The 24,317-nt window shown below is 44.6% G+C and overlaps 1 protein-coding gene across 7 annotated transcripts in view; it reads left to right on the top strand.

The window, feature by feature from the left end:
* The window catches only part of AMBRA1 (autophagy and beclin 1 regulator 1), a 176,443-nt gene that overhangs the window by 74,526 nt on the left and 77,600 nt on the right, over positions 1 to 24,317 (top strand). For 4 of the 7 annotated variants that reach the window (XM_014602384.3, XM_014602382.3, XM_019476984.2 and 1 more), the window contains 2 exons: positions 2,979 to 3,062; positions 3,654 to 3,754. In XM_014602384.3, the coding sequence (XP_014457870.1) occupies positions 2,979 to 3,062; positions 3,654 to 3,754 (185 nt within the window). The remainder of the gene's footprint in view (positions 1 to 2,978; positions 3,063 to 3,653; positions 3,755 to 24,317) is intronic. The other 3 variants (XM_059722817.1, XM_019476985.2, XM_014602387.3) reach the window with 1 other exon arrangement.

Below are 24,317 nucleotides of genomic sequence, written 5' to 3'. Positions count from 1 at the left end.
CTCTGGCCTTGTTATAGCACATATTCTGCCACCTGGAAGGCAGCAGCTCCCTGTTTCCTTTATCCCTGTTTGATGGGGAGGCTGTTGGGATGCTTTCTAGGGGAAGCTGTTTTCTCCATAGGTGCAATTCACTTTCTCACCTTGTGTGTTTTGCAGTGAACTGCACTCAAGTCTTTCTGTTGCTTCCAGTCCAGCTGGTGAGTCTGATAATCAGCTGGCACTGGAGAGCTAAATTCTAAGCTGAGGTAGCACCTGTGTGTGCTGCCTGAATGCAACTAAGGTCCCTGCTAGTTCTTTGGCAAACTTTGGAAACTTGTTTCATTTCTTGCAACAGTACTTTGTATTGGCACTGAAGTCGTGTTAACATCTGCTCTCCCCGCTCTCCCAGCAGACTATATGTGGTACAGAAATAACACAGAAAGTGCCACTCGTTTTCACCAATCTGTAGGGTTTTTTATTTTCCTTTTTAGTAGGTGCAGAAATAATCTTCATCTGGCATCAGGGCAACACCAGCTGCTCCAGCTTTTCAGCATTAGAGACTGAAGGCACTTGGATAACATGGAGGCATTCAGTACATGGTAGCAAGCATGGGACTAGATGCAGGAGATTCTGTAAGATACTCAATCTAATGAGGTTGTGTCTGCTTGTATTATTTCCTCTTTTATGCTCTTTTCAAGCTGTCTATATGATTTTCTAATTAAATTGATCCCCACCCCTCCACCCTGCCCTATAGACTGCAGTCATTGGGACTACTGTTCTTCAGGACGTGATCAACTTTTCTTATACCAAATCCTGCTACTGGTGGGGGTATGGCATAGATTTTTTGAGGTATGGGGGGAATGCAGGTGAAATATCGACATTGTAGGATTTGATTAATCAAAGCTGGCATGTTTTTTACCTTCATTTCTCATTACAAGGTCTGTCCCTTCTCTTAGCCTCTTTTCTGCAATGAAAGTAGGGAGAGTAAGAGGATTGAATGGGTTGGTGTGGTGTGTAATGGGAGAGGTCTGGGATTGAAAGAGTTTGTCTTGAGACACTGAGTTGTTGAAGTTCTTGTAATAGTTTGTTTGAGAGAGATTTTAAAATTCAAAATAATAGTTGGTCACTCTGGTGCTTTAGGTCTGAACCAAGTTGCAATGGCAACTCTAGGGCTTTATGCCTTTAGTTTTCCCTTTATTTTTCCCTGCCTGAATCCCTTTCTCTTTCTTTTCAAACCTGTTTTAGAAATTCTTTTGATTTGCAGTTTTATGGAGTTCAGTCCTGCTGGCTTCCCCCTTGCTGCTGTTCACCAGTGCTAGAAGTGGTATCCATCTCCACCAGATGTTTTAGCATTGCTGGTCTAAGGGACTGTCTGTGGACCAGTTCTGCCTTTCTCCTCTCAGGACCAAACATCAGTATAATTTGAGGCCTGTACATGTAGATTTTAAAGAATGATTCATTTGTCTGAGTCTTTTACTAGCTTTAACTGTGTACAGCAGGCTTTATCATGTTGTGCTGTCTCTTGTCCTGCAGTGACACAAGACACAAGATGGTGGGAAGAACATTAAGGGGAAAATAACTGTGGGTTTGTTTTTTTGCCAGGAGAGTGAAATTGAATGCTGATATACAGCATCCTTATTGTCATGCCTTCTTGCTGCTGTTCCACGTCATAATAGGCCAGGAGCCATGCACACAACTTTTTTATTTACATATTTCAGGAGCCCTGCAGTTCACATGTAAACTATGGACTTGAAGTCCTGCTTCGCTACATCCCAGGGATGTGGCTTCCTTAGGCAGACAGGTGGTGCCTTCTCTGGGCTTTGGTTTTGCTGAAGGAAAGTTAAAAATGCTAATGAGTAAGGCAGTACAACCTCTGCTCTTCTGTTCCTGGTTCCTCAAATGCGTGGGAAACAGCCATGTAATGGGCCCTTCTTTTCAGCCCACATTTCCTCACTCACTGATGAAAACAAACTATGTGCACAGCTTGCTGGAGTGGGTTAGGAATTTCACTGCTTCAGAATTTGTTGCATGTGAAGGACCTAGCATTCTAGAGATCCTGTTGCTGCAGAGATAACGTTTAATGTTTCTCTCCTACAGACTGCTCAGCAAGTGTTACCTTCACCCCACGATTTACTGGAAGGTTAATAGATATTCCAATATATAGATAGGGCTCTGCGGCTCAAGGAGAACAGACTTACTCAAATTCATGCAACAAGTCAGTCTTAGGAACATCCCCACTCTTTACTTAACAGCCAACTATATGGTCAGAGATGGTGTTCAGTTTCTTTTGGGGTACTTCCCCAGCCTGCTGCCATTGTAGCTTAATTAAGCTATTAGGCTAATAATGAGGGTAGTGTATTTAGGCTGCATGACTTGATGATATAGTGGGGCCATTTACTCCATTCATTCAAAGAACACTTGAGAGGTTTGAAGGGTCATGACATTGTAGCTGGGGTTGTTTCTAGCACCTTTAACTTATCTGGAAAAAACTTGCTTTGTGTGCAATTGTTGTCTGAGGCTGTGGAGTCGTTGGAAACTGACCGCCAAAAAGAAGAGACTTGAGGAGCAGTTCTATACTAACATTTCCAGAGATGGGTTAAACAGCACCTAATTAAACCTGTTCCATAACTGACTTTCTAAATGCCCTTAATTCTGGTGGAGTTGTTTTAACTGTCAGTAGTTTAAGAACTGTGATTTCTGGAGTTTCTGATATTGTCTCTGGTTTATTGAAATGCTGCAAGTTACTTGATCCTTTGAGCCTGTCTCCCTGTTCTGTGCACCTCCTTTCCTGCCCCCTACCTCCAGCAGGTCTGTAAAAGCACTTTGGGGGTCTTGTGTGAATTAAATGTATTAGAAGTGCAACACGTGAGAAGCATGTGTCCCCAGAACTTGTTGGCATCACTCAGGGTAGTGCACTAAAGTTGCAGATGCTTCTTTCCTGAAAATTTGTCTTTGGGGATTTTTCATAATATGTAATATTTGTTTTTTATCTTCTACTGAAGGGACAATGGAGACAGATCACGGCACCGAGCTCCGCGGAACGCCCGCATGTCTGCACCATCACTGGGGCGTTTTGTCCCTAGGTAAGAGCTACACACCAGCCAGGGAAAGGTAAAAGCTTAATAATGCCTATTAGAGTTTCATGGGTGTCATTGGAAACTCTGATTCACTTCCTTGCATTGGTCTGTTGTGTGCTAATTAGCAGTGGCCTGGACCTCTGAGATGCTCAGCCTGTCTTGGGAGTTTACTGTCATTAGCTTTCCTAGTCACACTTCAAAAATGATTCCTAACTGGAGATTTGTCACTGTAGTGTGAAGCCAAAGTGAAAAGGAGAAGAAGAGCTGATGACATGAAGCCTGCTTGGTTAAAAACAGTGTCAGAGTTGCTGTTTACATAAGTGATGTAGCTCAGATGATCTTCAGTGTCATCTTGGTTTGAATCATTTTTGGGAGACAGAAGGCATCTCCTAAATTAGGGACTACTATTTGTTTGCTGAATAAAGCACTCGGTTCATGAGGTGTTTCTGCTTGATCTACTTTTCCCCTTTTAGAGCCCCAGAACTGCAGTACTAATCGCCCAGGGTAGTAGAGATTCCTAGTCCAGGGTCCCAATTCCCTGGTAGTACTCTGGGATGCTTTCACTGTGTAAACGGTTTCTCTCTTTTCTCCCCCTAGGCGTTTCTTGCTGCCAGAGTACTTGCCTTATGCTGGGATTTTCCATGAACGTGGACAGCCTGGCTTGGCCACCCACTCATCTGTTAACAGGGTCTTGGCAGGTAATGAAATGCCCTTTTTGTGACCTGTGCATAGGTCATATGCTCTCCAACATCTGTGCATAGTGGGATCAGTCTGGCAGGAAGTGCCTGGGGGTTCTGTCCGCGACATGGGTAGTGTCTTAAGAGTGCTTCAACCAGAAGCTATATTGTGTAGTAGGGCTGGTTCACATGTGTAGAAAGTTATCTGCTCTCTGGGCTGCAGATACCATGTTTCAAGTACATATTAGGGGAGCCTCTGCCTTGAGCCCCAGGGGGTTGGGGGGGGCAGTTAATAATCCTGCCTTTGTTTAACTGCCTCATGATCCCAAATGTCTTCTTTTAACAATCTGACAGCCTAATGATCAGCTTGCTGCAGGTCCTTCTAATTGAATTATAGGGTGCCTTGTTCATGTTCCGGCTGGCAAGGCTCTCACAAGGCAGCGCGGGATTCAATTAGGATCTTAATAAGTGCGTATTAAAACCTCGGCTGCCACCACATACAGCACACAGGCATTTGGGAGCCTTAAAGGCCAGGCGGGGGCGGGGGGGAAGAGGAGTGGGGCTTTGGCAGCCTGTGAATGAAATAGTTATATGATAGATGGCATAATTCTTTTAGATGCTTTTTTGGTTGAGCCTGAATTGCTTTGTAATTATACCAGCGTAGGGAAATTGTCTTGGGTGTGGACAGGTATTTTGTGTAGCTAGAGAAAGGAACAGAAGACATCTGACATAAAGACCTCAGAACCAGTGCTTCTGTTACCAAATAGTGCACATGCCAGAAAGGCAGAAAAGGTAGGGACACCCAAACAGTTTTTGCTTGCTTTGTGTCTGAGCACAAGATGGACATTGTGAGTGGAGAGAGCCATGATGGTTTAGTGTGGCTGTGTAGTTTCAGTGCGGTGGACTGTTTCTTTAAAGCCTGCCTTTCTTTACCAGACTCCAAGCCTCTTCTAGTTCTTTGTGTCTCGCTTGGTATCTTGGTTAAGTTCTTGATTTAACTCCTACTCACCCTGATGGAGCAATTGTGAAAGCAGCCAAAGGCAAAGTTGCCAAACACTAGTACCTTACTACCTGAAGAACGGGGGATCTAGCCCATAGCTTTAGCTTTAGCTGACACACATCCATCACCATACTTGATGGTTATGTGGGATTTTGGCTGTCAGCACGTGGAAACAGCTCGCTGGCAGATAATTACTAGCTGCCAGGCAACACTGCAGAACTCTCCTCCAGCCTGGCTTTGGAGGCACCTACCTTCACCCCTCCCCCCACAGATCTCCTGATCCTCTGCTGCTGGGAAATGTATCATCTCCTGGCATTTCTGTATTAGAGCAGAAATTCTCGTATTCTCTGTTGTCTTGCGTTTCTGGTGAAAAGTAACCCTGCCCAAGCCTGGCTCAGTTTGGGGAACTTTGAGCCCCCATATGTAATATACCACTGTGCACACCCTTTCTATGCCCTGCTCAATTAAAGAGATTATGCAGGCAAGGAATTTACAGTTCCTTCACTGAAGCAAGGACATTGTAGTACTCTTGATGACTAAGTTCATCTTGCATTCTTTGTGGTAAACCAGACCTAAATACAGAATCCCCACCCCATGAACAAAGCCTCTGTGCTTGCTTCCTAGGTGTGTATTTTTACATTTGTCTGCATTAAACTACACAGGTTTTTTTGCTTGTGTCTAGTTTCATAGTTGGTAGGGTCAGAAGGGACCTGAGCAGATCGTCAAGTCTGACCCCCTGCCATGGCAGGAAGGAATGCTGGGGACAAACGACTCTAGCTAGGTGATTATCTAGCCTCCTTTTGAAGACCCCCAGGGTAGGAGTGAGCACCACTTCCCTTGGAAGTTGGTTCCAGATCCTAGCCATCCTGACTGTGAAGTAGTGCTTCCTGATGTCCAGCCTGAATCTACTCTCCATCAACTTATGGCCGTTATTCCTAGTTACTCCTGGTATTGCTCAGGGGAACAGGATCTCTCCCGTTCCCCGCTGGTCCCCCTTGGTAAGTTTATAGATGGCCACCAGATCCCCTCTCAGCCTTCTCTTGTAGAGGCTGAACAGGTTCAGGTCCCATCGCCTCCCCTCATAGGGCCTGCCCTGCTGCCCCCTGATCATGTGAGTGGTCCTCGTCTGGACCCTCTCAGTGCTGTCAACATCCCTCCTGAAGTGCAGCACCCAGAACTGGACCTAGTACTCCAACTGCGGCCTGACCAGTGTTGCATAGAGGGGGAGGATCACCTCCTAGGAGCTGCCCGTGATGCATCTGTGGATGCATGACAAAGTGTGGTTGGCCTTACTGACTGCATCCCCACATTGGCAGCCCATGTTCATCTTGGAATCAATAATGACTCCAAGAGCCTTTTCTGCCTCTGTGCTGACAAGAAGCGAGTTCCCCAGCCTGTAGGTATGCTGCTGGTTCTTCCTCCCCAGGTGCAGTACTTTGCCCTTGTTGGTATTGAAACCCATCCTATTCTCATCCGCCCACCCTTGTAACTTGTCCAGATCTAGTTGTAGCCTGATTCTCCCTGCTAACCTGCCTACTTCCCCCCACATCTTAGTGTCATCCGCGAACTTGAAGAAGGTTCTTTTCACCCCCTCATCCAAGTCGCTGATGAAGATGTTAAACAGTGCAGGCCCCAGGACCAAGCCCTGGGGAACCCCACTGCCCACATCCCTCCAGGTTGAAAATGACCCGTCCGCCACCACTCTGGGTGTGGCCCTCCAGCCAATTTGCGACCCATCTGACTGTGTAAGCATCAATGCCACAGTCACTTAATTTTTTGATGAGAATGGGATGAGAGACAGTGTTGAAGGCCTTCCTAAAGTTCAGAAAGGCATCACGGTGAACGTAGTCTGTGTCCAAGGATTTTGTGACCTGGTCATAGAAGGGAACTAGGTTGGTCTGACAGAACCTGCCTCTAATGAACCCATGTTGGTTTCAAGTTAGGTGTACCAAGTGAACCCATGTTAGTGTACCAAGAGATCCAGATAACAGTTATCTACTATTCCACCAACATTTTAATAATCTTCAAGCTTTATCATTAATGATCTAGACTTCTTCCAGGCCACTGACAGGCATGCTAAGAAAGCATAACTGTCAAGAAGTAACACCTTTGGGACGGGACCCCAGTAGAAACTGCTGCACTCAGTGATGACTTCTTGTTTACAATTACATGCTGAAGAGCTATCAGTTGGCTCATTTTTAATACATCTAATGTATTCCAGGGTGGTTTTGTATTTTTATTTCTTGATGAAAATACTGTGTAGCGTCAAGTGAACTGCCTCATAAACATTTATTTCATCAACTCCGTTAGCTTTATCACTCAAACTTATAATCTCATCAAGAAAAGATTTTAAGTTGCACAAGATTTGCTTTCCCATAAAGCCTGTTGACTGATGTTAATTATTATTGCCCTCCTTTAATTCATTATTAAGTCTCACATCAGAAGTTGTATTATTTTTTGCTTGAAAGTGAAGCTCATGAGACTACTGTAAAGCGAGGGTTGTCTCTTTTAACGTTTTACAATATTGGCATGCTGTTAACTTTCTTCCATTCCTCTTGGCTTCCCTAGTATTCCAAGACATATTGAAAACCCTGAGAACTTCTTGGCCAGCTCTTTAAAACCATTGAGCACATCATTAAAGTTTGTCAGTGGCCCTTATGTCAGCCTTTCTCCATGTCAGACTATCAAACTCTGCGGTAATAGTGAGAATTATGCTATGGAGCAGGGGGTGTCAACCGGTGGTATGCGGGAAGGCCATAGGGGGTACACACAGGCAGGTAGGGATGGAGCGCTGCCACCCACCACCTCCCAGGAGCAGGGCCAGGTGGAGACGAAGAAGGGAGGCACTGGAGGGGAGGTACAGGGGAGGTCGCATGGAGAGACCGCTGCTCTCACCCACCACCCCACACTGCCACTGCTCCGTGTTTGGCCACACTCCATCCCCACTGCGCCTGGCCATGCACCTCCCCCCCAACTCTGCATCTGGCCGTCGTGGGTACACTTATTAAAAAAGGTTGAAACCCCCTGCTATAGAGGATAAACCTATAGGGCATTTATACACATGCTTCAGGAAGTGGGGGTGGTGCTTAGAGCCGCTCTAATTAAAGTGCCTGGAGTCTCTTGTGTATCAGTGTCCCTGTGCTTAAAATGGCAGCCGGGGGTACTTTATCTAAAGCTCGTTCAAGCTTTTGATAAAGTGCCCCGCCGCCATTTTTAAGCGGCGGGGGATGCTGATACGTGAGATGTTGGAGGCTGCTGGGGCACGGTAATTACCACACTCCAGCAGACTTGATTAATCGAGTCTGCTCCAACGCACTGTAATTACAGCGTGTTGGAGAGCTTTGCTGCTCATGTATAGGTGCCCAAAAAGAAGCCTGTGATGCATGGGAGCAACCCAGTTTACTTTAAGGAGCTTTCTGGGATTGGTGCTCTGTGAAATGAGTAGGTGGCTCCTTTGAATGTGCCTACATCACAAACTTACTGTGCCAGGCAGTGGTGCACTCAGACACTCTGTTCTGCTTCATGTATGCTACCTCTGTACTTAGAAATGATTAAATTGTGTTCATACAGTGCTATGGGCGGGCTAATTAGCACAGCTGAGAGGCAGAGCCAACAAACTTGCCTGCATTGCCTGTGGAAGTGGCTTCACTACCTTTTACTTTGGACCTAGCACACACAGAGCAGGGTGATGTGTTTTGAGTGTACTGCAGCCTGGCGTGAGATGTTCTAAGGAACACTAGTACAGACAACACAATGAACGTGGTAAAAAGGTGTTGGGATGCTTTACAATCTTGCCTCCAACCCTTGGTCTCTCTTCCCTCTGCACTAGACATCTGGCATTTTTCCGAATATGTTTGTTCCTTGAACAATAGAGAAGAATGATTTTTCATGGGATGAAATACAACTTCACAATTTATGAAATGGAGCTGCCAGTGTAGTCGTGAAATTACCTCACGTGAACCTATCTGGTTCCTGACCACAGTGCTTAGAATCACCTATTCAGAGCTCTCAGCTTTAGTCCTGCACTACCTGCATTGCTGTCTTTTGCTTGTTTGTTTGTTCCCTGCAGCTGAACCCATACCCAGTGTGCCTTTGCACAGCCTTTCTCAATTGAAGTCAGAGCTTAGACAAGATGCTGTGAATTTGTATTAGGTGAGAGACAAAGGTAGATCTAATATCCATTTCAAATCAATAAAAACTGACATTCCCTCCCACTGTCACAAAAAAACTTTAAGGCCCCATATTCATCTTTGTTAACTTCCCCTACAGGCTCTATGGCAATTACCCGACAATTATAGTCGTCAAGCTAGGAAGGGACATGCTGACAAAGTAATAGAAGAAAAGTTAAAAAAAAAAAAACAACAGACCTTAGTTTCAGTTCAATGAAAGCACTGGGGGAGAAAAAAAAATCAGTGTTTGCCAAATAACAGGGGATCAGATATGTTTTCTCAGCTTCACAGAGGGCTTTAAAAACTATGGAGGGACAGAGAAGCTTGTTTATAGTCCTTTTCCTCAATAGGAGACCTATGTTTGGTGTCTGCCAACTTAAGACCCAGGAACCTGAGTTCAGGAAATATTTCTGTCCCACATGATCACTGTCTCGAGTGTCTGCCTTGGCATGGAGACCCCTTAATGAATTTAACATTTTTTCTTTATGAAAACAGATTGCATGTGTTTCTTCCATGTCATGCTGGCAGGGTTAGTCTGGGCCCTTTGCTGGAGTGTGCAGATATTCTGAACCCTTTTACTGATGGATAGTGCAGATATGCTTTGGCTTCTGCAGAGTGGGTACAACACCAGCATTATGGGGTACTAGATCGACAGCCCAGAGACTGAACAGCTCTGTTTATTCGAAGGATAAGCTGTGGTAGCACAAGCTTCCTCCATTGCATCTCATACCTGAATCCTGATTGATGCGGGACTTGCTGTAGGGGTAGGATGCTTAGATATTTCTTCTTATTGTACCAGTGCGTTTCCTGTTTAGTACTAATTGCGGTGGCTTTTAGGAACTGAACTCATTATGCCAGTTTACTATAGGGGTAACCATACAGTTCTGATGGGAGTGACTTTTTGGTCACTGTCAACCTACGCTTGATGAAAACCAATGACCCCAGTAAACTGCTCAGTATCCATTCAATTATGGTATCCCAAGCCAGGCACTATATCCCATTTTTAACCCAGCTTGGGTTACTGAGGTATTTCTGGATCATTTGCCTGAGGTCATACAGTGAGTCAGAACTTCAGCTTTAACTTTAAACCCTTCTAGTTGCCCTGCTTTTTGCTTGGAACTATTAAAACTCTCTTTAGTGCTTTTAATCCTTGAATTGAAGTGCTGTACAAAGCATGTAACTGTTCTTTTCATGTTACAGGTAAGGAAACTGGGGCTTGCAGAGGAAATGACTTGTCGAAGGTCGCTCAGTGTTTTAGGTTTAGGATTAGGACCTCTGGGTCTTCTGAGTCCAAGTCACCAAACCATACCCATTAGCCATCTGTCCTTATGTGTCTTCCCATTCCTTCCTTGCTCCCCTTATGCTCATACTGAAGCAGATTTGGGTAGGTGAATGCACTGGTGGCATGTTCTAGCCCAATGCCAATTAAAGTGACTGTTTATAAGCCCCTGATAAATGGACAATTAGTAGTAGTGCTTTGGCTGGTGTTGCTTCAATAATTAATCTAGTTAACTTTTTGTTTTTGCTTTAATGATGAAAATGAACCTGATAACAGACTGGTTTGGTTACCTTGGAAACAGTAATCCAGGCAGCTACTCCAACTTCCCTGGCATTGGAAGCCTGGCTGTTTCCCATTTTGTAGGTGGCCTGGGCCGATTCCCTTTCTGCTGCCACCAGATCTCACAGTGATCTACAGACTCTTTTGAAATCTTCCACCCCTTGAATTTGTTTGCATAATACCTAGTTGCTCAGACCGGGGCTTGGGTTGGAGCTCTGAGCTTTGCTAAGGCTCTTTTCAGGGACAGTAGTCTCCTCTCTGGGAGTATCTTGACCAACTGACTATACCATGGAAAGGTGAGCAGGAATTGATTGGGTCCTGTATATTATGAACATCTTTACAAAAAGGTAATTCTCTGCTTTCCATCTCCTCTCCAGGAGCCACGTTTTGCTACTGGCAGAAGTGTAACCAACGTCTTTGTGGAGTTGGGTTTTTTTTCCTTTCCCTCAGTGCTTCTTCCCAGCCTTTCCAGTCCAACACAGGCACTGGTTTGGTTACATTTTGGCTTATAGAAGAGAGAGAAAATAGGTTTTAAAGGCAACTTTAGGCTGCCAGAAGCTAAGTGTTATTTAGGGCCTCTCCACTATGGAAGCTGCATAACTTTTGGGGTAGTATCCTAACCAAACCCTCCTTCTCACACACAATATGGCTTGAATATCTGTTCAGTGTTTTAATGCAGCTGTATTATATGAATTCAGTGTCTGGTTCTACTATGCCCAGAAAGATGAACTCTGCAGAACCATTGAAATGAGTTGGCCCTTTTTCTGAGGTCTGAGTAGTTGGGTTTTTTTTCTTTTGTGCTATCTCTGTTGTCAGGATTAAGCAGGTGAATTCTAGACTGTTCCATTTTGTAAAGCATGTGTAGTACTAGCAGCTGGATATTCCACCTAGGCATTATGGTGTGCAAAGCAGTGAAAATACGTTCTTTTACTGTTTCATGCTTTAATGGACAGCCTTGCTGCCCCTTTTTTTTTCTTGGTGTGGTTTGTGTTGTCCTGTAGCATTGTAACCTAATACAGTGAAGGCAGTGAGGAAAATAGTATAGGTAGCATTTAGAAGAACCCCAGGCATCTCCCTTTGAAACACCAGTCCTGGGTAGAGGAGCCCAGCAGGTTTTTGTGGTTACAGTATAGGGGAGCTAAACAGTGATCTGAGCTGCTAGACATCTACTGATGGAGGCAGAGGGCATAATTGGCACGTTGTGTTTGACACTGGGACATGTGCCTCTGTCTGTCTCTGTAGCTGACTTGAAACGTTATGCTGACCCAGTGACTGTGTTGGCTCCATACTAACTATGACCTCCCTTGGGTAAGTGGTAGTTTCTGGGGCAAGAGACTATCTGTTAGTCACCCTTGTCTTTTATGTCCACTCATCCATTGTCCAATGCACAAGCAGGAGCAGCATGCACATGTGGCAGGGTAATTTTGTTGGGTGGATCATGGCATTATAGGCCCTTGTCATCCAGAGTTGCTGTCTAAAGAGGAGTCTCACTGGCATAGTTGATATGAGGCTGGAATGGGAAGAGGCAAAGTCTGTCTGCCTGGTTATAACAGTACCCCTTATACTACACTAGCCTTCTCTCCTTTGAGCAACAAAACTGTGGTCCAGGTTTAGAAGATTTTCTGAACTTTCACCTTTCTTCAGCTTTTCTTGGACTGTACTTTTAAGTTTGCAAATAAATTAGAGACAGAAAGGAAATGTAAAGCAACAGAGAATGAACAGGTACACTAACCTGCATCAAACCAGAAAGCTGAGAGGCCTGCAAAGAGAGAGGGAGCCGTGACCATCAGAACCCGTACTGAGGCCTTAATTGTGATCTGCAACACAAGCAGGCTCTTCTAACTACTAGCATAGAGCTTTCCAAAACCTAATCAGCCTCCCTCATAAACCTGTGCAGTACATATATGCACATCTGACACCTGGGAGCTGGAAATAATCAAAATATTGTCACCCTCGCTCTGAGGACATGGTTAAGGATGCAGCAGCAGAGTCAGAATGTCATTACAAGGGCCCCTAAAAATTGTTCTGGCTCAGTCGCTTTTCTTACCATCCCTTTTCTGTGGCCTCTGTGCATGTCAATTCAACCTGCTAACACGGAAGGGTCTGAGTTGATTTTGGAGCCAGAATACACAACTGTGTGTGTTCACTAAGAGTGGAGTGCAGGAAGCCTGCTCTCTCGGAGAGGACTGAGTAGAGGAGAGAGATGTTTGATGAGATAAATGATATAAAAACAGCAGCAACAGAGCGGCTGTGTGTGTTCTACTGATGGAAGCTTCTTGGCAGTAAGGCAAGGGTGCAGAGAGCTAGCGTGCTGCTTTATGCTGAATACTATAATATTCTCCTTCCACTCACCTGCTCAGAATGTGCTTATTTTCTGTGTTTTGATACCCGAGTACAGGGGCTAAAGTCCTGATGTCATGCCCCTGGCTTCAGCAGATAACCAAGTTAGCTTTTTTTTTTTGGTGTCCTTATCCATTCTCGCTTCGCTTCGCATCTTACTCTGGGTTTGGCTTTAAAAAGTACTGGGTCTAAGGCAGGACAGAAAGCATATACTTAACAGTCCATTCACAACAAGTGGGCCCTGTTCATATAAGAACATCTTCCTATTCCCATTTGTATAAGTAAGGCTGCATTTTTTTAGTGGGCAGCTGTGTTGTAAATGGAATCTTGAGATCATCTTTGTAGAACTTTCTGCTGTCTCTGATTGTGTTAGCTATGCAGAGCGATTGAGCCTGCGATAAGAGCCCTTAAAGCATGTTATAGCTGATGGAAGTTGATTGTACAGCAGTATGTGGCTGATGCAGTTTGGTAGCATACTTATCTTTGTCTCTGCTTGCAACATGAGAGGACCTAGTGCTACTAACTAGCCTATTGCCAACTCCTATTAGCTGACAAATAAGAAAATTAATATTAAACTAAAACTTCATAGCAGCGTTAAGAAGCAGAATGGAATTACCTTCCTGAAACTTACTGGGGCACGTGATCTAATGCTTCTTGTGACAGTGCCCATGTCCCTTCGTGGACTTAGTCTTTTGGGTTACAGATTTTGAGTTGTCTTCTGAACGATGTCTGACTTCTCTAGCATAGGGGTGTTTTGTGCACTGTGGAGCATTAAGTCAGTACTAACTTACTAACCAAATGAGTGAATTAGCCATGGTTCCTGAAACTTTGTAGATCTCCCATAGTGCCTTATTTTCGTTAGATTCAGATGCACACCAAGGTCACAAGGTGGTGGATTGATTGTGAGAGGACCCAGTGTTAGATTAGCGGCAGGTTTATTTTTTGTTTGAACATGTGCAAATAAATTGTCTGAAAGCACAGAGGGTGGCTGATCTGGTATTTACAGAAGCTCCTCATTTTCCTGGGACTGCTCTGGAAGTTCCTATGGGAGTGTTCATTATAGAGGACTCTTGGATCTCAGGTTTGCCTTTATGGGGAAACAGTTTAGATTAACTGTTGCAGAATATTTCACCAAAGCTATTTTGCACTGCTGTCCTTCATGGATATTCTTCATCTGCACTTAAAAGTGCTCCTTAGACAGAATAATAGTTTCCACAGAAGGAGTTAATGTAGAATAGTCACTGTATTTTGAATTCAAACCCTAGTTCATTGCACATAGTTTCATAGTTGGTAGGATCGGAAGGGACCTGAGCAGATCATCAAATGCTACCCCCTGCCATGGCAGGAAAGAATGCTGGGGTCAAATGACCCTGGCCAGGTGTCTATCTAGCCTCCTTTTGAAGACCCCCAGGGTAGGAGTGAGCACCGCTTCCCTTGGAAGTTGGTTCCAGATCCTAGCCACCCTGACTGTGAAATAATGCCTCCTGATATCTAGCCTGAATCTACTCTCCATCAACTTATGGCCGTTATTTCTTGTTACTCCCTCCCGGTAGTGCTTAGGGGAGCAGGGACTCTCTCATTGCCTGCTGGTCCCCCTTGGTCAGTTTATAGACGGCCACCAGATCCCCTCTCACCCTTCTCTTGTGGAGGCTGAACAGGTTCAGGTCCTGTAGCCTCCCCTCGTAGGGCCTGCCTTGCTGTCCCCTGATCATGCAAGTGGCCCTTCTCTGGACCCTCTCAATGCTGTCCACATCCTTCCTGAAGTGCAGCACCCAGAATTAGACACAGTACTCCAACTGCGGCCTGACCAGTGCCACATAGAGGGGGAGGATCGCCTCCTTGGACCTGCTCGTGATGCATCTATGGATGCACGACAAGGTGCAGTTAGCCTTCCTGACCACGTCCCCACATTGTCAGCCCACATTCATCTTTGAGTCATTATTGATTCCAAGATCCTTTTCTGCCTCTGTGCTGACAAGAAGGGAGTTTCCCAGCCTGTAGGTATGCTGGGAAACATTAGTTTCCCTTTTCAAAAAGCTCCCATTGTGACAGTCACAAAGATTATGGTTAGGCTGCTTTGCTTGATCCATTATGCTGGATAGACTGAGTTGATAAGGATTTTGTTTGCATCTGAAAATGGAAGAGAATGGAGACTAAGATGTGGTAATTGTTGGGATGGGATCTGCCTGAGCTTCTTACCACTTGTAAGTGGAGCCTCAGCCAGTGATTGTGACTCTGGCTGTATTTCAGGAATTGTGGAATGGAAGTATACACAGTGCTCTAGCCTTGGCTTTGCTACTGGTTGAGAGCATTTGTGCATTGCCCTGCTCTCCCTTTTTCCCTTCCACAGAAGAGGGCTCTAGTAAAGGATTATCGTTCCCAAATAAAACGTTCTGAAGAGCTAATTACACTTCCTGTTGGGAAGAAGGCTGGGGCAATGATTACATTCCCAAAATGAGATGTGAGGGCGTAATTGTGCTTTTCTTATCAGCCCTGGTAAAAGAATGCCTTGGCCTCCATGCTCATTTGTGCGAACACAGCTGAAATAGTACTCTGAGTACTATTCTGCTCCTCAGTAATGCCAAGTCAACAGGGTTTGGAAAGGATTTGGGTTTGCCATGGGCAGCAGCTCTAGTGGGGGACTCTGGGCCAAAGCTGTCATGCATCTGAGGCTTAAGTCAGTTAAGGAAGAGGCATTTAATTTAGAATCCAGAATGTTTTGGAACCAAACTTACAGGCTTTGTCAAATTTGCTCTTTGATGGAAGGTAAAGATGAGGTAGCAATCCACTGCCATGTCTTCTGCCACAATCTGGAGATGATAGTATAAGTTGATACAAGAACAAATGAGATCCTTTGGTGTAGAAGCAGAGGAATATCTCACATCAGATATTAGTAGGGAGGTGGTATTGCCTTTGCACATGGTTTTCATTAACACTGTTTTTGGTGCCCTCTACCCAGTTCTGGTGTCCACATTTGGAAAAGGATGTTGAAAAGTTGGAAAAAGTTCAGAAGACAGCTACAAGAATTAAGTGAATCTGGAAAACCTTCATTTATAATGAGACTTAAGAAGAGAATGTACATAGCTAACCAAAGAATGTTAAGTGCTTAGTCTAAAAACAACTACATGGGAAGAGAAATTTTGATAGAAGGTCCTTTAGACACGAGATATAATATTCAATGTAGATATTTTTAGACTAGAAATAAGTTTTTAATGTTTGACTGATGCCAACTTTTTTAATAGTAGTAACACAGACACCTTAATTATGTATCAGTCTAATGGAAACAACTCACATAGATTCTTTCACTTGAATTCTTAAAACCAGTAAAGAATGTGTTGTAGTTCAAACAGAAGTTATGGGCTTGAGGTAGGAATTGCTGGTGAAATTTGGTGGTCTGTGTTGCATGGGAGGTTAAACCTGATAATTTAGTAAATTGCAACTGTCCTTAGATTATCTCATGAGACAACAGTTACCAGCTATATTCTTATCACCAAGTCCATGTTCTCCTTCCCCCCACTCTTGCTTCTCACCCATTGACTTCCTCAATTTGCATTTTCACTAATAGGCATTCCTGCATACTGGCCTCTGGCTTCTATTCTGTTCCATCCAGGAAGAGCACAGACCAACTGCAGATGCTTCTTCAGCCTGATGAAGGGTGTTTGTACCCAAAAGCTTTCAAAGAAGAATTTTTCTAACTTTTATTTGGTCTAATAACAGATATTGTATTTACTCAAAGAACCTCACCTGCCAGTTATATAGCAAGCACTTCTGTGGTATGAAAGTTTTGAACCACAGGACTGAAATGAAGCTTCACATGCTTCAGAAAATATGAAGATTTGAAGATGTTAATCGTGAGAGGAGGGAGCTACCTGACTTAAATTGGTGTGTACTGGGAAGAACAGTGGGAGAAAAAAATGGGCAGCTTATGAATCAGTGGTTCAGTTATTCTGACCGTGATACTTCGTTAGAAGACTTTAGAAAGGAGGGCTACCGTAATGCACACAAGCGAAGAATTGGGGAAACACTTGTCAGAATGAGGCTTCCTTGTAAAATATGCTCAGTGTACTGGGGATCCAACTGTCCTGCCCTGCTCCATCACAAGTTACAGCCTGGCTCAATTCCCCATGATGTGATATGATCATTGCCATGGATAAAATCCAAGTGCTGTGCAAGCATAAATATGGAACTTTGCAGAAATGCTTCCTGATTTGATAGGGGGTGGTGGGCTGAGATTCAGAAAAGCAAAAATGTGGCCTAGAGAGATGAAAATGATCCCATGACCATGAGTGTGAAGGGCTTTGACCTCTTGCTTATTTCTTGCCTAGGCATTGTTAAAGCGATGAATTTCTAGATATTAGTATGCTAGATGGGGTATTATTTTGTAGCAGTGTCTATCTCTCTGTGGGTATTGAGGGCCCCTTGGGGACATGTCTCTTTTTGTAGGTGATAAAGCTCACTTAGCCATAAAAGTAGTTTCTCTCGGCCTGCTGTGTCTTTAAAAAGGTGTTGCCCACAATCTGCAACTTTTTATAGGAAGAGGGACTGAATGAAAGCCCCTGGAAGCTATTTTGTAAAGGGGGTATGAATTATCACAGTAACCTGCGGTATGACATAATGCTTTTTAGGTACAGCCAGAGGAGTCAAAGTTTGTGTCCAGCCTTTTTAAATGTAAAAAATCTTGGAACCAGGTTTCCCAGCCAGCCTGTCACAAGAATGCAGGACACTGCAACAGCCCTGTTGCTACGGAGCAGTGCATTGCTTGTTGTAGTCAGGGTACTGTGTTGATTTTTAGATTGCCTTTCATGTGTAAATGGATCCTAATATAAGACTGCATGTTTCTGGTTGCAGCCCTGGATTTTAGTTAGTGTTTGACCAATGAGTTGATCAGAAACCATGTTGTGCATGCAGGCTTGCTGCTATTTTTTGCTATATGCTCCTGCATTCTTAAGACATCAACGCAATAAACTGAACAAGGAGGCCAGGGGCTGTAAAGGTCACAGCTCACCTGCATCTTTCCAATTATTTCATTTACAGCTCATCTGATTCTAGACATTGTGCTGGCAATACCACCCTAGCTGGGTGGAAACCACTTTTGCCTCTGGGCTATTATAAGATCATCCTTTCTGTAGAGGCTAGAGTTGTTTGGAAAAGGGTTTTAGCAAGGGGGAAGTAAATCAGGCCAAGGCCTTCTTCCAAAACACAACTTAAGCAAAGCATCTGTATTATTAAGCAAAGCATCTGTATTAAAACTGGTGTTGAGAATTGTAGCACAGAGAGGAAGAACTTAATTTGCCATATAAATGAATCTCTCAGAACATCTCTTTATATTTCATTAGCATCCAGAGGCTTTACCCAGATTCAGGATACCATTGTACTGGGTGTGCATTGTACAAACACCCAGAACACAGGTGTCCTGTGAACACAGGAGATCTCCCTTGAGGAGAATATGGAGAGGTCAGAGATGGAGATTTTTTTGGATAGAAGGACGTATGTTGGGAGTGGAGAGAGATGCATGAGTTGTAAGCGTAGAGATGATAGTTGAATTGCCTTTGGACAGAAAGAGATGCAAGTAGGAGTCAAGAAAACCAAAGGAGTCCTGTAGGTGCCCCCTCCCCTAAAAGTGGGAAGAGTGAGAAGGATCTTCGGATAAACATATGGAAGGAGCAGCTAGAGAGAGAGAGGAGGAAAACCAGCTGAGGGGCAAGTTGTATAAGTCAATCAAGGACAAGATTCCAAGATGCAAGGGCACAGCCTACGATTTAGAACTTCCTAGGTCTCTGAATGGTAGAAGCTGTAAGAAAAGAGGGACAGGGGACAGATCAATCTGGATATATACTTTTCTTCTTGGGATCCACTCTTTGACACTGTGAGATTCAGGGTGCTGGGCTAGATAGACCTATGGTCTGACCCGGTATGGTATTTATATTCTTACTTGCATTGGTGGTAAGGGTGTTGGAATGACTGGTGAGTCAAAGAGGAAGGGGATGAGGTACCCACCTCAGTTTTGAGCCTTGGCTAGAAAGAGATCATTGGAAACTGTGAGAAGAGATCTAGTTGGGTGCAAGGGCCAGAAGCTGGACTACAAAGGGTCTAGGGTGGAACTGGAAGATGGTAATTGTTTTCAGTGTCTTGTAGTGACCTAGAGATGTCAGGAAGATGGGGCAGCAGTTAGAGAAGTAGGTGGGATCAAAAGATTTTTTTAAGAGTGGAGATAAAAGCATGTTGAATTGTGAGGAGAAGGAACTAGCAGAGAATGAGCAGTAAGGGAGGGGATGAGAGTGGCTGCAAGGGAGACCAGGAAATGGGATGGGGTCCCTTGGGGAAATGGAGAGTCTAGAGGAAAAAAACAAATGAGAACTTCAGTGCCTGTGAGAGGGCAGAGGAGGAGAGAGTGGATGTAGGAAGGGAATGCAAATACAGGGAGTGAGGAAAGGCTTGTCATTTTGTCAGGTTGCTCTTGGAAGAAACTCAGATCCTGTGTAGAGAAGAAATGGAGGCAGGGAAAGAGGAGGGTTTGAGGAATGAGTCAAAGGTGATGACAAGGCAGCTAAGATTTGTAGACACTGGGTTCAGTGAAGTTGGAGAAATGGAGATTATTTTTGTGTCAGGAAGGCTGGCAGAATGCAAAGGGGAGAGAATTTGTAATGGAAGAAGTTAGCCTGGTTATAGGATTCCCTCTGAGGTGTTTTACAATGCTAAGAGCAGAAGCAGAGGAAACTGGTGTTGAGCCGAGTCAGAGAGTGAAGGACAGAATAGTCAAGTGTTGGGGAGACCTGAAGCATCCCCCATCCTCTTCCTCTTTGACCTGTCAGCCACTTCAAGCATCAACAGTCTTACCAGTAGAATAAAGGGAAGAAAAGTCACTGGTTGTACTAATGGCCTAGAAATCATGGAAAAACAGAATGACAAAGCATGAGGAAAAGGACCAAGTGCTGGGGTGGTTAGGGCTCAGCAACAGATAAGTTAGAGCAGTGTTGGAGACCAAATCAAGGGAATGTCCCTTTTAGTGAGTGGGAGATTTAAACCTTGGCTGCAGAGCTTCCAATGAGGAGGTGAGAATGAGAAAATGTGTAGACAGGGAGTTGGATGGGTCATCAGCACGGAAGGAGATGGCTCAGAAAGTGTGTGCATTTGGGGGGGAGGGTGAGGAGAAGTGTTGGGAGATCCAGGAGTGTAAATCTGATGTGAAGGAATTGGGTGCATGACAGTGACAGCAAGATGGATAAGAGCGGGAGAGAAGAGGTGGGCATAGTGCTGTTCAGAAGATGAGAGAATGGGAGAAGGCTTGGAAGTAGCAGAAACAGAAGAGAAAGCCAGTTCCGTCTTTCCTCCCCCCTCACAGTCTGATCCAGAACCACTAATATTTTTTTCTTTCAAAAACAAAACAAATGTGACTACTCTGTCAAGTAAGATCCCAGGGAAACCACGGAAGGACTCTTGGTACATTTATTTACAATGATCCAGAGATGGCTGAAAGTGAAGGCATAGCATCATCATGCATACTTTACTTGCTAAATGGCTAATTGGAACTGAAACTATTGATATACTGCTGTGGAGTGCACTCAGTGTGCAAATGTTGATTTCTAAACTACAAGAAAGCTGGCACTGGGGAGCTGTGAGCCACTACAAGCCCAGCCTCTTCAGTGGGGAGCACTGTGGAACAAAATGCTAAACTTAATAGCAATATTAATAGAGAACCTCACAACCGCAGTGGTTGAGCCCTCTGTAAAGTAGGCTGGATTAATGTTTTGTCTTCTAGTTGGGATGACAAATATGCTGCTTATAGTTAGCTAACGACCTTTCTCTTTTCTGCCATCAGCTGAGTCCTAATTCACTGTGTCCCTTTCTTGTGCACACTCACAATCTTGTGATTAATCTACTTAATTGCATTAATTGTTTCTATAAGCATGAGGATTTCCGGTAACAGTGCACCCCTCCAGCTGGTTGCCTGGCCAAGTGTATGAAGAAGCGCTTATTTTCCCATTCCTGTACATGGAGTGAGATGGTAACTAGCTCTGCTATCCCGCTAAACTGAGACAGTTAGTTGGGGTCCTGTGAGGTGGAGTTCATAATGAGCCTTAGGACTTTGAGGCTGCTTGAGCCAGTTTTAGCATCTCTTGGTGTATACCAGTGCTGGCACTTTGCACTTGTGTGACATGGTACTCTAGACTCCATTGTTGTTAGCATGGTATTTTGGGGTGCCTACAGGGTTTCCTGTGTGGCTGCATGGCTTTTCTTTGTCATGGAATTTGGCTTACTGTATAGTCTAACAGAATCAGCTATGGGCCAGTAAACTATGATATCATGTCTTAATTTCCCTTACCTTCTGTTGGGAGACTTGTCAGTCGTGTCATGCTGTGATTATGCTGCATAGCAGCTTCTTGGTCAGGTCTTAGTATCCTTTAAAAATAGTACAAACTAGTTCAAGTTGGGTTAAGGTCAGGTCTGCCCTAAAAAGAAATAGAACCTGTTTGAAGAAGCTGTCCCTCTCCCAGCCCAGCCCAGGGCCTGCATGCCAAGTAGCTGAATTGCTCTGCTTCCGCCTTGAGCTCAAGTTTGACTTTAGTTTCTCTGTCTGGGGGTTAAAATTTGACTTTAACAATATAAAGTAAAGAAATAAAAGCACTAGCATCTTTTTGCTCTTGTCCTTGCTTTTGTAATATCTGTGAATTGGTTCCTACTGAGAGCTCTGCTGTATCGGGAGTTTAAGGAGGTAACTTTAAATGTTATGCTCAGCTTTGCTTTCTCATGGCAGGCTGCTTGCTTCTGTGAATGTTTAACATCCCATCACTTGCCAGTGTGTTTTGGTACTTACCATTCTAGTCTTCTGTTGGATCTTGATCACAGCATTGTTTTCCACAGTGGATTTTGTACTGTACTGTTTCCTCTGGTACCCACATCACCTCTGGAAACACAAAATCACCTAGAGTCTAGATGCTGTATAGAATTCAGTGTTTCATAAGCTAGAAGACTGCCTTGTACACTAAAACTCCCTCCCTGCTGCACTCTGAAAGCTCCGGCTTTCATGTTGCAGCAAAGAGTTCTGGTGTCTGCTCTAGACTGTGAACATCTCCTTTCAACCCTGTGCCCTTCCCCTCCCCCCCCAAAAAAAAAGGAGAAGAAAGCTTAGTACCCCCCAAATAGTGACAAACTGCGATCATCTTTTCAAAGCTCTTTAATTTTTCCATTGCCTTGAGGCCCACTATGTCATTTAACCTAGCTCCCATTGAACCATCTTTTCCAGGGGTGTTAAATGTATAACTCACAGGCCAAATCTGGCCCAAGGTACCATACCACCAAGCCCACTGGTAGTCCAGTGGACTACTGGAAGTTAAAGGGCGAGGCCAGTGGGCATGGCCTGCTGCAGAATTTTGGGTCCCTGCACCCCTGATAGAATTTGGCCATTGGCTGCAGGGGGTGAGTGAGGACTGTGCAGATACAGCCCTCACTTACTCTACTATTATGCAGTCCCCAGCCCACTCTGCTGCTCACCCCCAGACCCATGTTGCTTCCCAGTTCCCTGACCCATGGATCGGTCTGCCCCTGGACCCATCACTGCTGCACTATTCCTAACCTATGCCACTGCCTGACCATGGACTGTGCCATTGGATCCACATGCACTGAAGCTGCTGCTGGCTCCATGGATCTGACCCAGGAGGAGCCTCTGTGGTCCAGGCCTAGCCCAGGGTGAGTTTGACACCCCTGCTCTTTTTCAGTCTGAGCAAACCCTCTCCTTGTTAGGTATTCTTCCCACTTTAGTTATCATCTCTTGCCTTGATTTACTTCCCACCAGTTGCATCATCAGTGTATTTCTACTCTGCTCCTTTCCGTGTATTCTTCCTGCTCCCCACCTTTACCCACCACTTCCACCCAGAAAATTGTTTGTTTATCGCTCCCCCTTCTCAGTGGTTACTCTGCCTTTTTTCCTTTTCCTTATCCAAGCTTCAGGAGGAATCATAAATTGCTTCCTTGGTGCTGTCCTTCAACTTCCTTGTTTTGTAAATGAGGTTAAGGCCTGCTTCCCTTGCAGATGCAATGGCTGCGCACAAGCAATTGCACTGGGTAGGCGCCCTCAATGAGCACCATGCTTTCTTAAAATGCATTCCATAAACACCCTCTGTCAGCATTTTTCCCCCAATGACGCTGTGTTAGTTTGTAGGGTTTATTTATTTGTCGGGACCTGCATTCTTATTAATAGAGTTGCATTTTCTCCAGGGGCACATGGCTTTGCCTTAAACTCCCCAACACGCAAATTTAGTTCAGGCAGATGTCTCCTGAGCAGAGCTATCCTGTTCACAGGATATCAAAGCTGTGAAATGTTATCAACTGTATGTGCTTGTCCGTGTGTGAGAATTACAGCAGGAAGAAGGGGGGCACTACATTATAAACTAGTCCTGAAAATGTGAGTTCTGGAATGTGAAGCAAGTTTCTCTTACCCTCTCCTATCTGCCTGGGCAGGGGAATGTATGGTTTTGGTAGGACCATGTCTTCAATAGGAATGTTTTATTATAGAAATACCAGTCTCCTCTTCCAGCGAAAGGCTGCTAGCGTGGATAGAGCTGTGCCTTGTATTGGTGTAGTAAATCCACACTCCTGAACAGAAGTTGAGAAGGCAAGGAATCCTTGAGTGATTGTCTGCAAATGCAGGGGACTGTGTCCATTGTTCCAGGAGGCCCTTTCAGTCCATTGTGTGTTAAGCTCTGAGAGAGCTTCTTGGGGATGAAGTGGGAGTCTTGCTTGAATTGTCTAAAACTGGATATTAGGACAAGTCTTAGAGAAAAGACTGGAGGGGCAAATATTACATTGTCCCTCAAAGTAATGAAATTAACTAGATGAGGCCTAGAGAGGGCTATGGCTGGGCTGATCCTTCCATTTGGTGCAAGGTCACCCCGGTTGCTGGAGAAAGACCTTTTGGCTTCCCAAATAAGACTTATGGAGACATTCTAAGGGGATATTTCAAAGAGGCTGCTCCATGTCTGGGAGGAACCTGTGGTGAACCAGGAAGTGGACTTAACCTACAAAGTAGGTTAAAGGAATAGGTGTACCTCAGCTGCTCCAAATGAATATTTTTTGCTCCCAAGCACTGGTAACACTGGCAGAAGTGCCAGAATTTTTGTTGGCAGCCAGGGCCCATAACGTTCTTTCCTTGATGAAAAAGAGAAGCTGAGATTGCAGTTTTGTAGTCATACAAATGCCCCGCTCAGACTCGATCTCGGATCTTTACTGTGACACAAAGTAGCAATATTTGGGAGACCCTAACCCTACAGAGGTTAGGTACCCCAGCAGGAGCTCTCATACCCTGGCCAATCTTGAACACAGAGCAACAGAGGACAGAAGTAAGAATGCATGAACTTATACTGAGGGAGAGAGAAAAGTGAATTCTTCTTTCCAATACAGCTTCATGCCTGGAGATCCAAGCACAAGGACCGAGGAATCCAAGCTCAACCTTTCCTTAGTTTATTCTTCACAGTAACACTAAAGCAGGATGGGATCTCTCTGGAGGTTCATTTGCTTAGG

This window comes from Alligator mississippiensis, chromosome 2 (assembly GCF_030867095.1).
Source record: "Alligator mississippiensis isolate rAllMis1 chromosome 2, rAllMis1, whole genome shotgun sequence".
Classification (NCBI taxonomy): Eukaryota; Metazoa; Chordata; order Crocodylia; family Alligatoridae; genus Alligator; species Alligator mississippiensis.
Note: the sequence above shows the minus strand (reverse complement) of the source record. Positions and strands in the feature narration are given on the sequence as shown.